The sequence below is a fragment of the Pseudoliparis swirei genome, chromosome 5 (genome assembly GCF_029220125.1).
Source record: "Pseudoliparis swirei isolate HS2019 ecotype Mariana Trench chromosome 5, NWPU_hadal_v1, whole genome shotgun sequence".
Taxonomy (NCBI): domain Eukaryota; kingdom Metazoa; phylum Chordata; class Actinopteri; order Perciformes; family Liparidae; genus Pseudoliparis; species Pseudoliparis swirei.
Genome location: NC_079392.1, coordinates 27,319,837 through 27,336,003, shown reverse-complemented (window position 1 = coordinate 27,336,003; position 16,167 = coordinate 27,319,837). Strand labels below are relative to the sequence as shown.

Here is a 16,167-nt window from a genome sequence, read left to right as displayed (position 1 = left end):
GCCAGCTCCTGCTTCAGCCTGGAGAGCTGCACACACACATATATATATTTAGATAAATATATATATTTATATATTTATATATTTAAATAAATATATATATTTAAATAAATATATATATATATTTAAATAAATATATATATATATATATATACACACATGCATTTTATCTATACAAAAAAAAGTTAATTTACATTCTTTATCTTTAGAATGAAAACAGGTTCTTCGTGTTCTAGACAAGCTGAGAAAGGTCAACCTGGAAATGAAGTTTACTTTTACTAACTCAACTCATTACTCAAGTGATGAGCGATGGCTTGTGATTGGCTCTCAGCGGTGGCTTGTGATTGGCTCTCAGCGGTGGCTTGTGATTGGCTCTCAGCGTTGACAGTCTCTGGGTGAGACGTTTAAAATGTTTCAACAGAATCAATAACGTTGATTTCATTGTCAGCGTCGAACTCGACCCGGGAAACGCCCTCGGTGACCTCGCCTCGGCTCTTTGATGATGTCATCCTCCCGAGGGCCCCGGGGTTAGAGCCTGGGTATCCTGTGGGGGCCACACCCGCCCCCCCCCCCCCCACCCACCCCGCCCGCCCCCCATTGTTCTCCTCCGATAAAGACTCACCCGCTCTCGCCTGCAGGCCACCTCCACTTTGATTTGGTCGGGGTCGTATTTAGAGCTGGAGGACGAGCCGGAGAGCCCTGGGACCACATGAGGAGGGAGGAGGCGGGGTTAGTGGAGGACATGAGGAGGGAGGAGGCGGGGTTAGTGGAGGACATGAGGAGGGAAGAGGCGGGGTTAGTGAAGGACATGAGGAGTAAACACCAACACTGACTCTCCTTAGGTTCCTCCTTTTATTATTATTATTATTGTGAGTAAACTAATAAGATTTCTCGAGCAGCAACACAAGAAGTTGTCAAAAGAAAAGTCTTTGTCTCCTCTGACATCATGAGACTCACGCTGTACTGAGCCAGAGGCAAAGAGACAGAGAAACAAGGAGATAGAGAGGCAAAGAGACAGAGACACAAAGAGACAGAGACACAGCGAGGCAAAGAGATAGAGAGGCAAAGAGACAGAGAGGCAAAGAGACAGAGAGACAAAGAGGCAAAGAGATAGAGAGACAAAGAGACAGAGACACAGAGAGGCAAAGAGATAGAGGCAAAGAGACAGAGAGGCAAAGAGACAGAGAGACAAAGAGGCAAAGAGATAGAGAGACAAAGAGACAGAGACACAGAGAGGCAAAGAGATAGAGGCAAAGAGACAGAGACACAAAGAGACAGAGAGACAGAGAGGCAAAGAGACAAAGATACAGAGAGGCAAGGAGACAGAGAGGCAAAGAGACAGAGAGGCAAAGAGATAGAGAGACAAAGAGACAGAGACAAAGAGACAGAGAGAGACAGAGAGGCAAAGAGATAGAGATAAAAAGACAGAGCGACAGAGAGGCAAAGAGACAAAGAGATAGAGACAAAGAGACAGATACAGAGAGGCAAAGAGACAGAGAGGCAAAGAGACAGAGACACAAAGAGACAGAGAGGCAAAGAGACAGAGAGGCAAAGAGATAGAGATAAAAAGACAGAGCGACAGAGAGGCAAAGAGACAGAGAGGCAAAGAGATAGAGAGACAAAGAGACAGAGACAGAGAGGCAAAGAGACAGAGAGGCAAAGAGACAGAGACACAAAGAGACAGAGAGGCAAAGAGACAGAGAGGCAAAGAGATAGAGAGATAAAGAGACAGAGAGGCAAGGAGACAGAGAGGCATAGAGACAGAGACACAAAGAGACAGAGAGGCAAAGAGACAGAGAGACAAAGCCACAGAGTGTGGGCGTGTCCTCACCGCTGTCCGCGTGCCGCTGGTGGAACAGCAGCATCTCCTGCTGGAGGAGCTCCAGCCGCTGCTGCTTCACCAGGTACACCTCCTTCTTGGCCTGCAGCGCCTCCTGGGCCACCACCAGGTACTCCTTCAGCATGCGCTCCTGCTCCTGGCGCCACCGGGTCCGCGGGTTCTCGATCTGGGTGTTCTCTGGAGGGGAACCACCACGGAGCTTTATGACCTGTTTGCACTTAGTAAGGTCATTATAATAATTTAACAATATTAAAATAAGCTTTATCATCATCATCACGGAGCCCACAAGATGTTTGTTAACCTTCATTGCGCAACAATCTAAAGTTAAATGAGGACGATCAACTAAACATGTTTGTTGTCAAAACTTGGAGCCAATCAGGGACAGCCAGGCATTTCCCATCATGCACTGGGGCCCGGAGGAACCTACTGTTGATGTGGTCGATGTAGTACACGCCCACTTGTTGGTCGTACACCTCCTCCCAGCCCAGAGGAAGCTCATCGCCAACGCAGTCGGCGAAGGTCAGAGGCTTCGTGATCCTGGAGGAGAAGAGAGTCAGAGGAGCACGGAACATACAACACGCAACATACAACACGGGACATACAACACGGAACATACAACACGCAACATACAACACGGGACATACAACACGCAACATACAACACACAACGTACAACACGCAACATACAACACGGAACTTACAACACGGAACACGCAACATCCTACATACAACACGGAACATACAACACGGAACATCCTACATACAACACGGACCTCTCTGTAACATGATGGGACAGCACTCGCCACATAGTGACTTCAACATGCTCATTAATATTCATGTTTATATCAGTCGTCTCATATCTGAGAGTCTGAGTTTCTATCCTCCTCACCACCAGGGGGCGCTCACACAGATGAACCAGAGTAGAACTGGGATATGAAGCCAGACTGAAGGTGTAACCACTAAACTCCATGAACCACCTCCACTAGAGGAGGTCATCACCATGGAGACCCTGACCTCAAGGTCATGACCTCCTTCATGACCTTTAGACGAGGAACAGGGTCACATGTTTTTTAAATGAAGTAGTCGTCGTGGTCAAATTCATCCAGTGGGATGAACCTCTGGAGATAATCCATCGGGTTTCTTCCCCAATCCTTATAAAACTGAACAAGAATCAAAACAAACAGGAACGACGCATCACAACAACAACAACACCATCAGAGAGCAGCGTGCCTCAGCGGTGGGCGTGCTGCAGTCATAAGGTGCCGCCTCCAGTCTGGAGCCTGCAGCCGGGAGCGAGGGCAGAGCAAACACACGCTTCCCTGTTTGTCAGGTCAACAAACGTCCAGACGCCGACCGCACGAGGACGTCCTCGAACACATCGGGCCGGCCTTCGCGGAGACGCCACGCGCCGGAGCGGTGATGCACGTTAGTGGATCCTGTGACGTCAGCGCTCCGACCCCTGACCTCTGACCCCTGACCTCTCCAGAGACAGACGGAGGGGAAAACATCCTCCCACATCTGAATGTTCGGTCCTGCGACCGCAGAACGCTTCAGTCTCTGAGTCGGCGGGGACCTCCTCCGACGGACGCCGAGCTTCTCTTGTCTCGGATCATGTGACTCCGTAAACAACCAATCAGTGTTCAGACTAACTTTCTCATGATGCGTTCAGGCTCTGCTCAGTGAAAACCAGTACTTGGTAACATCCTGGTGGGTCACAAGCTGCAGAATGAGATTATTAATAATAAACATGTTGACCTGGAGCAACGAGCTGCTGCTGAACACGACTCGGCAATCTGGACCTGACCCCCTGCATGGGGAGGCATGTGAACCTGGTCCAGGACCAGGACCAGGACCTGGACCTGGACCAGGACCATCAACTGTTTCCCTGCTTCCACATCACTTCTCTGGTTATTTTACCACGATCTTTACCGTCGTTGAACCCGACGACGTGTTGAAGATCTCTTGCTACGATTCTCGACTTTAAAGAGTCGACTGTCGTTTAAAGTTAAAGAAGAAGAACGACGAGGGAGGAATGTCGCTGGTGGAGCAGCTGACGTCTCGCTGTGTGGTGAATCTCATGGAAATACGGCTCCTATAAGTGGACCTGGTCTGGGGGGGGTCCTGACCACGTGGCTTCTTGAATATTTAGTTTGTTTACAACCTACAGATGTAAACAACCCCGCACAAACACCACAACGTGTGTCTGTAAGATCAAAGAGACGCAACACTCTTTGGAGCCGCGCTAGCAGTTTCCCTCCGTTTGCAGTCTTTGTGCTAAGCTAAGCTAACTGGCGGTAGGTCAATATAGAAAGAAAAGTTTAAAAAACTAAAGAACAAGATACGATGGTAAGGTGTGTGTTTGTGTGTAGGTGTGTGTGTGTCTGTGTGTGTGTAGGTGTGTGTGTGTAGGTGTGTGTGTAGGTAGGTGTGTGTGTGTGTGTGTCTATGTGTGTGTGTGTGTGTGTGTGTGTAGGTGTGTGTGTAGGTGTGTGTGTGTGTGTGTGTAGGTGTGTGTGTAGTGTGTGTGTAGGTGTGTGTAGGTGTGTGTGTGTAGGTGTGTGTGTGTGTGTGTGTGTGTGTAGGTGTGTGTAGGTGTGTGTGTGTGTATAGGTGTGTGTGTAGGTGTGTGTGTGTGTATAGGTGTGTGTGTAGGTGTGTGTGTGTGTGTGTGTATAGGTAGGTGTGTGTGTGTGTGTGTGTATGTGTGTAGGTGTGTATATGTGTGTGTATGTGTATGTGTGTGTGTATAGGTGTGTATATATGTATATGTGTGTAGTGTGTGTGTGTAGGTGTGTGTATGTATGTGTATGTGTGTGTGTGCAGGTGTGTATGTGTGTAGTGTGTGTGTGTAAGTGTATATATATAGGTATGTGTATGTGTATAGGTGTGTGTGTAGGTGTGTGTGTGTAAGCGTGTGTGTAGTGTGTGTGTAGGCGTGTGTGTATATAGGTGTGTGTATATATGGTGTGTATGTATGTAGTGTGTGTATATGTATGTGTAGTGTGTGTATAGTGTATGTATATGTGTATATAATGTATGTGTGTAGTGTATGTGTGTGTATGTATGTGTGTATGTGTATGTGTGTAGGCGTGTGTAGGTGTGTGTGTAGGTGTGTATATAGGCGTGTGTGTGTAGATGTATGTGTGTGTGTGTAGGTGTGTGTGTGTGTGTGTGTGTGTGTGTAAGCGTGTGTGTGTGTGTGTAGGTGTGTGTGTGTGTAGGTGTGTGTGTGTGGTGTGTGTGTGTAGGTGTGTGTGTGTAGGTGTGTGTGTGTGTGTGTAGGTGTGTGTGTGTAGTGTGTGTAGGCGTGTGTGTAGGTGTGTGTGTGTGTAGGCGTGTGTGCGTGTGTGTGTGTAGGTGTGTGTGTAGGCGTGTGTGTGTGTAGGCGTGTGTGTGTGTAGGCGTGTGTGTGTGTAGGTGTAACAAACACACTAATGGCCCCCGGAGGGTGGCCCTGTTCAGGGAGCATTCTTCACAATCTGCACATTCATCACGAGCTCCGACCGGCGGCCCGACGCCGTGAGCGGCGTGCGACCGCGAGGGGGAGGGGCTTGACCTCCTGAACATGTCGGGTCAGCTCGTGAAAAGACATCACGACGCACACAAATGACCCAGAATGGAGCGACGTTTGTAACCACAGAAGAAGAAAAGAGTCGTAACGGAGCACCGGGGTCTTTATGTCCAGGAGGGTTTGTTGCGTGAGCCTGAAGGCATCGCTCTGCTGAGCGCGTTGCATAACAGAGCTCCCAGAGGAGGAGCCACGTGGGAACCACGGCCGGCTCTGCTTCGTCTGGGCCGAGCAGAGCCCCCCCCCCCCCCGGGCATTAGTGTCGGCATGCCTCACATAACACTCATTCCACAGAGAAGACTGGAGGACACACACATATTTAGCAGAAAAAAGCGTGTCTTCTTGTTCCTCTCATCTGGTGTGATCGCCCCCTGGTGGTGAGGAGGGTGATGCGGTACGTCGAGCATAAACAAATGTTTACAGTCCGATCCCCGACGCGTTCAGCCGTCACCTCGTGACCTCTCATGAGCTGAGGTCATATCCACGCCAACCTTTAACGCCGACGCGGCAACAACACAAAACAATAACTAGTTCACGTTTACTGGAAATGTGTGACAATTAGCACAGTTACATATTTAAATGTAGCAAATTGAGAAAAAGTAAAAGATAATTGTTTTAACTGACATTAAAACAATTATTAACATAACTAACCATTAAAAACACAGATTGATCTCCACAACAATTATAACATGTGTTCTCTCACACCTGGAACAATAGACTACCATTCCTCTGCAGCCTCGCCCGAGACACTCTCTCCCCCCCGCCCCCTCGCTCTCTCTCTCTCTTCCCCCCTCTCTCTCCCTCTCTCCTGTCACTCAGTTTAATCTCTCACGACGACAAAGTCCTCTGAACCCACCCGGCTGTCAACCCCCTCAGGGAACCACTTCCATCAACAACAGCAACACCTTGTTGTTGTTGTTGTTGTTGTTGTTTAGACGTGGGCGCTGCTGTGAGTTATCGTACAGCCAGTTATCGGAGACATTCCTCTGGCCGAGATAAAGCTGTAAATCACAGAGCGGCACCAGAACAAACCGAGAGAACATTCTTTAGTCATGCAACTGTGAAGGGAAGAAGAAGAAGAAGACCCCACCAAAAAAGACTCAGATCCCCCTCTTAAGATCTTGTGAAACTGCCATCAGCTACATAACAATGGTTAATCAGGGGGGGGGGGGGGGGTTCTTATCTACTTTACATTCAACACATCTGGATTAAATGTACACAGAAGAAGAGTGATGTGCTCTGTCCCCCTGAGAAGGGTCCTGACGGGTCCCCGCCCAGACCCGAGCTCTGGTCCCGGTTCTGGTCCCAGCTCTGGTCCCGACCCAGACCCGAGCTCTGGTCCCGGTTCTGGTCCCAGCTCTGGTCCCGGTTCTGGTCCCGGCCCAGACCAGAGCTCTGGTCCCAGCTCTGGTCCCAGCCCAGACCCGAGCTCATCCTGCAGCTCTCCCAGCGGCCCAACTGGCATTCCTAACATTCCTTCAGCTTTTAAGCCACAAAGATTTCTGGGAGTTGGAGTTTAAAGCTCTTTGTGTGTTAATGGGTTCATCCTACAAAACTATGGGACCTTTTTTTATATGTGAAGATGAAATTAAAGCCGATAACAATAGGTCATTGTTGTTGTTCAGGTGCGCGCGCGCGTGTCCCAGGAATGTCTCAGGTCATAAAGCTGATGGTGAGTTTCATGGTTTGACATAAAGTTTTTTTCTCAGTTAAAACAAATATTTTGGAGCAGCAGCAAGTGTGAACACACACGCACGCGCATAGACAAACGCACGCACGCGCACCGGAAAGGCAGGGCTGCTGGATCTCACGTCAAAGACCTGTCAGGACTTTTTTTTAAGGACATTTGGGGGAAAGTATCAGCAGCTGCACGGCGGGTGACGTCATCCGATTCCCGGTGGTGCCTTCACAGTCCACCGTAACCGTGCACGTGAGTGTGTGTGCGTGTGCGCGTGACTCCCGGGGCCTGCGTGCGTGCATACCTATCTCTGGGGTCGATCCACGACGTCTGCCGGGTGTTGTGGTCGATGAAGAACACCCGGCCGTCGTAGTCCCGGGCTTCCTCCCAGCCCGCGGGCAGCGGCAGCTCGGAGCTCTCCCTCCGCTTCCCGCCGCTGACCCACGGCATGGCGTCGGGACGGCGAGCGGGGGGCTGGAGCCCTCTGCCCTCCTGCTTTATATACACCCCCCCTCCTCCTCCTCCTCCTCCTCCTCCTCCTCCTCCTCCCCCTCCACCCCTCCAAGGTAAAAAAAAGAATAAGTTTGGTCTTCACAGCATTACAGCGAACTCGACGGCAACAATAATGGAGACGAAAATATGTACAACTTTCCCGCCGAAGTTCGGGTGAAAGTACATCCGTGGCTTTTCCTCCTCAAAGTAGAAAATAAATAATAAAAAAATTAAACCCTCCACCGCCGCGGAGCTCTCGCGGTCCTCGGATCCTCCATGTTCGCCTCCTCCACCATATTTCATTCCTCCGCGTCCATATTCGGGTCGAGCTCATTTGCATAAACGGTCGCGTCGCGAGCGGCTCAGGGCCAATAGGAGCGCCTCGCAGCGCCGCACTTTAAGAGACGAAGAAGAAATAAAACCTCATTATTCTGGTGAAATAACGGTTAATAAAGTTGATTGAATGTTTAAAAAAAAAAAAAATACATACATTTAAATCAGCAAATCGGCAACAGCGGCGGGAAAAAAGTTGGAAGAAGAAGAAGAAAGTTAGAACTTTATTGTTTCGCTGTCAGATGACAAACCTGTGGAGTCACGTGACGTGACAGTCCAATAACTTAATTAAAAACGTAAATTAATATCATCTTTGCTTGGAAACAAAAGTTTAACTTTCTATTAAAGGGACAACTCCCTATAAAAAGTTCCTAAAGTGGTACAACGCCGCCATCTTGTGTCTCCAGGTAGCGATAGCAGCAACACCGCTGTCATCATAGTGTCAAAACTTTATTGACAATGGGAGATAAACAGAAATATAGATAACATAAGCAGAGGACAATTATAAAGCAAGAAAACGACATTTAAAAATCCTCATATGTTAAAATAACTACACAACTAAACACTTGTTGTGTTTCCCTTAAAAAGTAAAAGTAAAAAGAGCAGAATATATAAGATCACTTTATAAATAAATCAAACGATGTAATAAATACTAATAAATATCATATTTATGTTTCTGTGTTTGAGTGACAGGTTGGATGAATATTAAAAATATGTTCTAGTATTTGTTGTCGTGTCTCTGTGACCAGCAGAAACTACAACAACCACACACACACACACACATATATTTAAATTATATAATATATATATTTTATTATATATGTACAACAACCAATATTTATATCTATAAATATTATATATACACACACAGACACACACAGACACACACACACACAGACACACACATACACAGACAAACACACAGACACACAGACAAACACACACAGACACACACAGACACACACATACACATACACACATATATCTAAATTATATAATATATATATTTATTACCTTCGCATTGAAAATGCGGAAGGTTATGTTTTGATCGCCGTGTATTTATTTATTTATTTATTTGTATGCGTGTTATTCGCAAAACTCAAAAAGTATTGAACCAAATCGCATGAAATTTGGTGGGATGATTGTTTATTATCCGGGGACCAGTTGATTAGATTTTGGGATCGATCGGGTCAAAGTTCAAGGTCAAAGGTCATGAACAGGTCAAACTCTTCTTGAATCGCATGAAATTTGGTGGGATGATTGGTTATTATCCGGGGACCATTTGATTAGATTTTGGGATCAATCGGGTCAAAGGTCAAGGTCATGGAAAGGTCAACATCTTTTTTTTACCATAGCACGATACATTTTTGTCCAATTGGCATGCAACTAATGCCAAAATGTTCATAATTCAATGCCCAATCTCTTGATATGCGAAGGTATGCGCTCTACCGAGTGCCCATTCTAGTTATATATGTACAACAACCAATATTTATATCTATATATATTATATATAACTGTATAATATTTATAATATTGTATTATATTACATATATTATAACCCAGGCTTATATATATATATATATATACATAAGTAATGTTTCTGAAACTAGGGAGGAAAAAGTATTTCTGGTGGGTGTTGGACCTGACAATGAATCCAGTCCACGCTGCAGACTGACCAGTACACCTGACTGTGTGTCTGTGTGTGTCTGTGTGTGCCTGTGTGTGTGTCTGTGTGTTTGTCTGTGTGTGTGTGTGTCTGTGTGTGTGTGTGTGTGTGTCTGTGTGTGTGTCTGTGTCTGTCTGTGTGTCTGTGTGTGCCTGTGTGTGTGTGTCTGTGTGTGTGCGTGCAGCCAGGCAAACATGCGCTCTTTGTCAAGACGTCAGTGGTCAGCTGAGCATTCTGTTCTCAGAGGAGGGGGAGGAGCTAGTGATCTTATCTGTTTATCTGGGCATTCTGTGTGTGTGTGTGTGTGTGTGTGTATATGTGTGTGTTCCTGAAACTCTTTGTCCCATTGGAGCTTTGATGTTTTCTTCCTACGATGTTTTCCAACAATAATCTGTTGTTCCCGTTTCAGTCACATGCAACAAACAATCATATAATATATATATATATATAAATCATGTCGTTAATTAGATAAATGTATCATTGCCTCCATGGTCTTTTATTTACGCTTGTTGCTGACTCAGATTAATAACGACAGTTTTTGTGTCCGAATCATTTGCAAAAGAATGTAAATATAAATAATGTTTTTTTTATTATTTCTTCCTCACACAGGAAGCACAAACATGTTTAATCTGTTACGTAACAACTTCCTCTCTGCATTTCATTTCCTCCCCCGTGGCCCGCTGGTCCTCTGCCCAATGGCACAGCGGCAGGAGGACCGTGAAGGGGCGGGGCCTAGTGGATGGGGGTCCTCCTCCCTCCTCCTGCAGCAGGAGATGAGTGCTCCTCGAAGAGGGAACTGTTTGTGAACCAGCTCGAGTGAAGTGCAGCCGGAGAAGAAGCAGCAGAAGAAGAAGCAGCAGAGGAGCGTGGAGCTCTGCGGCGTCATGGACTCGCGTGGCTGCGCTCTGGAGCTGCTGGGGGTGCTGGTCTACGTGGCGGGGTGGCTCTGCGCCCTGGCCACCGCCCTCCTGCCCCAGTGGCTCACCATGTCCACGGCCCTGATGCCGGCGGAGAGCTACGGCCTGGGCCTGTGGGAGACCTGCGTGGTCCAGGACCTCGGCGTCATGGAGTGCCGGTCCTACGACGGCCTGCTGGGCCTCCCCGGGTACCTGAAGCTGGCCCGCGTCCTCATGTGCACCGCGCTGGCGGTGGGGGCGCTGGGCGCCGTGGTGACCGCGCCGGGCCTCCAACTGGTGAGCGGCGGCGGCGGCTCCGGGGTCAAGAGCACGCTGAGGGCCACGGGGGGGTCTCTGGGGGTGGTCTCCGGGGTCCTGTGCCTGGTCCCCGTGTCCCACACGGCTCACCTGGCCGTGGCGCACTTCTTCGACGACACGGTGCCCGACATGGTGCCGCGCTGGGAGTTCGGCGAGGCCCTGTTCTGCGGCTGGGCGGGGGGCTTCCTTCTGGTGGCGGCCGGCCTCCTCCTGGTCTCCTCCTGCTGGCGCTCCCGGGCCGAGCCTCAGGCCGAGCCGCAGCGGCGCTACCGGGTGATGAGCGCCGACGCCGCGTCCTCCAGGAAGCACTCGGAGTACGTTTGACGAGAATGACGACGACGTCCGGTTCTGCTTCGTGTTGATCAAATGTTTTGTGAATATGTAGAAGACATAAGCTCCTCATGACTCACCTGCAACAATCCAACATCACTCTATATATATGAATATATATTCATATATATATTTTAAATGATATATATTATTTTTTCTTCAAATTTATATATATATATATATTTTTTTATTTATGTATATATTTATTATATATATATTTATATATATATTTATTATATAAATATATATATATATTTATACATATTCTTAATATATAAATATATTTTTTAATTCATATATACAGGACTGTCTCAGAAAATTAGAATATTGTGATGAAGTTCTTTATTTTCTGTAATGCAATTAAAAAAACAAAAATGTCATGCATTCTGGATTCATTACAAATCAACTGAAATATTGCAAGCCTTTTATTCTGATTTATTGCTGATTATGGCTTACAGCTTAAGAAAATTCAAATATCCTATCTCTAAATATTAGAATATCATGAAAAAGTATACTAGTAGGGTATTAAACAAATCACTTGAATTGTCTAATTAACTCGAAACACCTGCAAGGGTTTCCTGAGCCTTGACAAACACTCAGCTGTTATAAATCTTTTTTTTATACTTGGTCTGAGGAAATATTACAATTTTATGAGATAGGATTTTAGAGTTTTCTTAAGCTGTAAGCCATAATCAGCAATATTAAAAGAATAAAAGGCTTGCAATATTTCAGTTGATTTGTAATGAATCCAGAATGCATGACATTTTTGTTTTTTTAATTGCATTACAGAAAATAAAGAACTTTATCACAATATTCTAATTTTCTGAGACAGTCCTGTATATATATATTACTTATATATATATATATATTCTTTTTTAGTTTTATATATATATATATATATATATCTAATCATAAACCTGCTGTGACCAGTAAAAATGAATATTTTTTTAAAAGATGTGTTTTTATATAAACAAAGTAAAAGCTGCTTCTGGACATTTTTTCTTAGCTTCTTTTTTCCTTCTTGACGCTGTGATTGTAAAATATAATATAATATATATATATTGTAAAACAGAGAAAATGTTAATGAAGATTCACATAAAGAATTATATTGAAATTATATTGAAAAAGTCTCTTTTTTTCCTCCACGTTGGAACACAGTGATTTATATTTAATAAATAGGTGAGCGATCCAGTCCTCCTCCTCCTCCTCCTCCTCCTCCTCCTCCTCGTGGAGACGCAGCTGGAGACTCGTTCCAGCAGATTGGGCTAAGCTGTATTTAATGAAGGCCTAATGGACCCACAAGAATGCAGAACGGCTCGGCCCGCTTCCACATAATCACACAAATTTGTAGCCGGGGTCAGAGGTCAACGACCTGCGTGAGGCGTCCACACGGATGCCGCCCGCAGCGACGCGAGTGTGTCGTCGACCTCTCAAGCTCCTCATGAAGGTCGTTGGGACGTGGTCAGATGACGACACGTGAGGTCACATGACGCCTGTGAGGGACTCCACCGGACGGGACTCGAGCCACCAGCACCGGCTTCACTCGCCACAGTTGTGTAGCTGTTAGGGGTCTCTTTGTAGTTGTTTAGTGTCTCTTTGCAGTTGTTTTGTGTCTCTTTCCAGTTGTTTTGTGTCTCTTTGCAGTTGTTGTGTCTCTTTGTAGTTGTTGTGTCTCTTTGTAGTTGTTTAGTGTCTCTTTGTAGTTGTTTAGTGTCTCTTTGTAGTTGTTTAGTGTCTCTTTGCAGTTGTTGTGTCTCTTTGTAGTTGTTTAGTGCCTCTTTGTAGTTGTTTAGTGTCTCTTTGTAGTTGTTTAGTGTCTCTTTGTAGTTGTTTAGTGTCTCTTCATAGTTGTTTAGTGTCTCTTTGCAGTTGTTGTGTCTCTTTGCAGTTGTTTAGTGCCTCTTTGTAGTTGTTTAGTGTCTCTTTGTAGTTGTTTTATGTCTCTTTGTAGTTGTTTAGTGTCTCTTTGTAGTTGTTTAGTGTCTCTTTGCAGTTGTTGTGTCTCTTTGCAGTTGTTTAGTGCCTCTTTGTAGTTGTTTAGTGCCTCTTTGTAGTTGTTTAGTGTCTCTTCGTAGTTGTTTAGTGTCTCTTTGCAGTTGTTTAGTGCCTCTTTGTAGTTGTTTAGTGTCTCTTTGTAGTTGTTTAGTGTCTCTTCGTAGTTGTTTAGTGTCTCTTTGCAGTTGTTTAGTGCCTCTTTGTAGTTGTTTAGTGTCTCTTTGTAGTTGTTTAGTGTCTCTTCGTAGTTGTTTAGTGTCTCTTTGCAGTTGTTGTGTCTCTTCGTAGTTGTTTAGTGCCTCTTTGCAGTTGTTGTGTCTCTTTGTAGTTTTATGTCTCTTTGTAGTTGTTTAGTGTCTCTTTGCAGTTGTTGTGTCTCTTCGTAGTTGTTTAGTGTCTCTTTGTAGTTGTTTAGTGTCTCTTTGCAGTTGTTGTGTCTCTTTGTAGTTGTTTTGTGTTTCTTTGTAGTTGTTTTGTGTTTATTTGCAGCGGAGGAGGATTAGTGATCTCTACAACACACTCATAAATCAACACACAATCAGCAGCAATAACTGCATAATAATCATGAACATCAAGTCAAATGGCTAACAGACGCTTCCCCTTTAAGAGGACACCCATCTTATCTTCAGGGTTCAGCCTGTAGCTTCACGCTCGTCGTATCGGTCTTCCTCCTCGCGGTGCTTCTCTGAACACGTGGACTCATCGTCATGGTTATGACTCATGATTATGACCTGAGGTTTAAATATCACTCTTTTATCAGCGCTCCTCCGTTATGTAAAGAAATGACCAGAGAAGATAAAACATGGCGTCAGGTTCAGATCTTCATCTCCAGGAACTCTGGTGAATGAGCACGAGTGTTTCTAGAGCTCGTCTGCAGGAGACGTCGGTCCACTTCTGGGAGCCGATGTTTCTGATAGCTGAAGAGGCCTTTTGTTCCTGTGTGTGTGACCCCCCCACCCCCCCCCCCCGGTACTCACATGCCTGCTGTCGTCAGCCTCCTACCGGGTCATAGGGGCCTCCGGTCGACGCTGCTGCTTCATGCACACGCCTCTCTATCGGAGCTTTATGACCTCATTGCCCTGAACTCTGTTATCTGTGGATTATATTTTATTATTACATCATTATGAACCCATAATGCTGTTCTCCTGGTGTCCACTAGGGGCATCACTACTGTATTATAGAGATAATACATGTTGTTCTCCTGGTGTCCACTAGGGGCATCACTACTGTATTATAGAGATAACACATGTTGTTCTCCTGGTGTCCACTAGGGGCATCACTACTGTATTATAGAGATAACACATGTTGTTCTCCTGGTGTCCACTAGGGGCATCACTACTGTATTATAGAGATAACACATGTTGTTCTCCTGGTGTCCACTAGGGGCATCACTACTGTATCATAGAGATAACACATGTTGTTCTCCTGGTGTCCACTAGGGGCCTCACTACTGTATTATAGAGATAATACATGTTGTTCTCCTGGTGTCCACTAGGGGCCTCACTACTGTATTATAGAGATAACACATGTTGTCCTCCTGGTGTCCACTAGGGGCATCACTACTGTATTATAGAGATAACACATGTTGTTCTCCTGGTGTCCACTAGGGGCATCACTACTGTATCATAGAGATAACACATGTTGTTCTCCTGGTGTCCACTAGGGGCATCACTACTGTATTATAGAGATAACACATGTTGTTCTCCTGGTGTCCACTAGGGGCATCACTACTGTATTATAGAGATAACAGATGTTGTTCTCCTGGTGTCCACTAGGGGCATCACTACTGTATCAGAGATAATACATGTCATTCTCCTGGTGTCCACTAGGGGCATCACTACTGTATCATAGAGATAACACATGTAGTTCTCCTGGTGTCCACTAGGGGCATCACTACTGTATCATAGAGATAACACATGTTGTTATCCTGGTGTCCACTAGGGGCATCACTACTGTATCATAGAGATAACACATGTTGTTCTCCTGGTGTCCACTAGGGGCATCACTACTGTATTATAGAGATAATACATGTTGTTCTCCTGGTGTCCACTAGGGGCATCACTACTGTATCATAGAGATAACACATGTAGTTCTCCTGGTGTCCACTAGGGGCATCACTACTGTATCATATAGATAATATATGTTGTTCTCCTGGTGTCCACTAGGGGCATCACTACTGTGTTATAGAGATAATACATGTTGTTCTCCTGGTGTCCACTAGGGGCATCACTACTGTGTTATAGAGATAACACATGTTGTTCTCCTGGTGTCCACTAGGGGCATCACTACTGTATTATAGAGATAACACATGTTGTTCTCCTGGTGTCCACTAGGGGCATCACTACTGTGTTATAGAGATAACACATGTTGTTCTCCTGGTGTCCACTAGGGGCATCACTACTGTATCATAGAGATAACACATGTTGTTCTCCTGGTGTCCACTAGGGGCATCACTACTGTATTATAGAGATAACACATGTTGTTCTCCTGGTGTCCACTAGGGGCATCACTACTGTGTTATAGAGATAACATATGTAGTTCTCCTGGTGTACACTAGGGGCATCACTACTGTATCATAGAGATAACACATGTTGTTCTCCTGGTGTCCACTAGGGGCATCACTACTGTATTATAGAGATAATACATGTTGTTCTCCTGGTGTCCACTAGGGGCATCACTACTGTATCATAGAGATAACACATGTAGTTCTCCTGGTGTCCACTAGGGGCATCACTACTGTATCATAGAGATAATACATGTAGTTCTCCTGGTGTCCACTAGGGGCATCACTACTGTATCATAGAGATAACACATGTAGTTCTCCTGGTGTCCACTAGGGGCATCACTACTGTATCATAGAGATAATACATGTAGTTCTCCTGGTGTCCACTAGGGGCATCACTACTGTATTATAGAGATAACACATGTAGTTCTCCTGGTGTCCACTAGGGGCATCACTACTGTATCATAGAGATAATACATGTAGTTCTCCTGGTGTCCACTAGGGGCATCACTACTGTATCATAGAGATAATACATGTAGTTCTCCTGGTGTC

General features: G+C 45.6%; 2 protein-coding genes across 3 annotated transcripts in view; one reads left to right on the top strand and one right to left on the bottom strand.

Moving 5' to 3' along the window:
* wwc3 (WWC family member 3) overlaps nucleotides 1–7,586 on the bottom strand; it is a 24,496-nt gene extending 16,910 nt beyond the window's left edge. For both annotated transcript variants that reach the window (XM_056413970.1, XM_056413971.1), the window contains exons 1-5: nucleotides 7,387–7,586; nucleotides 2,265–2,374; nucleotides 1,829–2,014; nucleotides 620–696; nucleotides 1–26 (exon numbers count right to left, since the gene is read on the bottom strand). The exon at nucleotides 1–26 is cut by the window's left edge and continues 54 nt beyond it. In XM_056413970.1, coding sequence (XP_056269945.1) covers nucleotides 1–26; nucleotides 620–696; nucleotides 1,829–2,014; nucleotides 2,265–2,374; nucleotides 7,387–7,532 — 545 coding nt within the window. In that variant the 5' untranslated portion in view covers nucleotides 7,533–7,586. The remainder of the gene's footprint in view (nucleotides 27–619; nucleotides 697–1,828; nucleotides 2,015–2,264; nucleotides 2,375–7,386) is intronic.
* A 1,998-nt stretch (nucleotides 7,587–9,584) lies between these two features.
* Nucleotides 9,585–11,339, top strand: LOC130194025 (putative claudin-24). The gene has a single exon (XM_056414897.1). The coding sequence runs from the start codon at nucleotides 10,458–10,460 to the stop codon at nucleotides 11,109–11,111; it is 654 nt and encodes a 217-aa protein (XP_056270872.1). The 5' UTR covers nucleotides 9,585–10,457; the 3' UTR covers nucleotides 11,112–11,339.
* The last annotated feature ends 4,828 nt before the right edge of the window (nucleotides 11,340–16,167 follow it).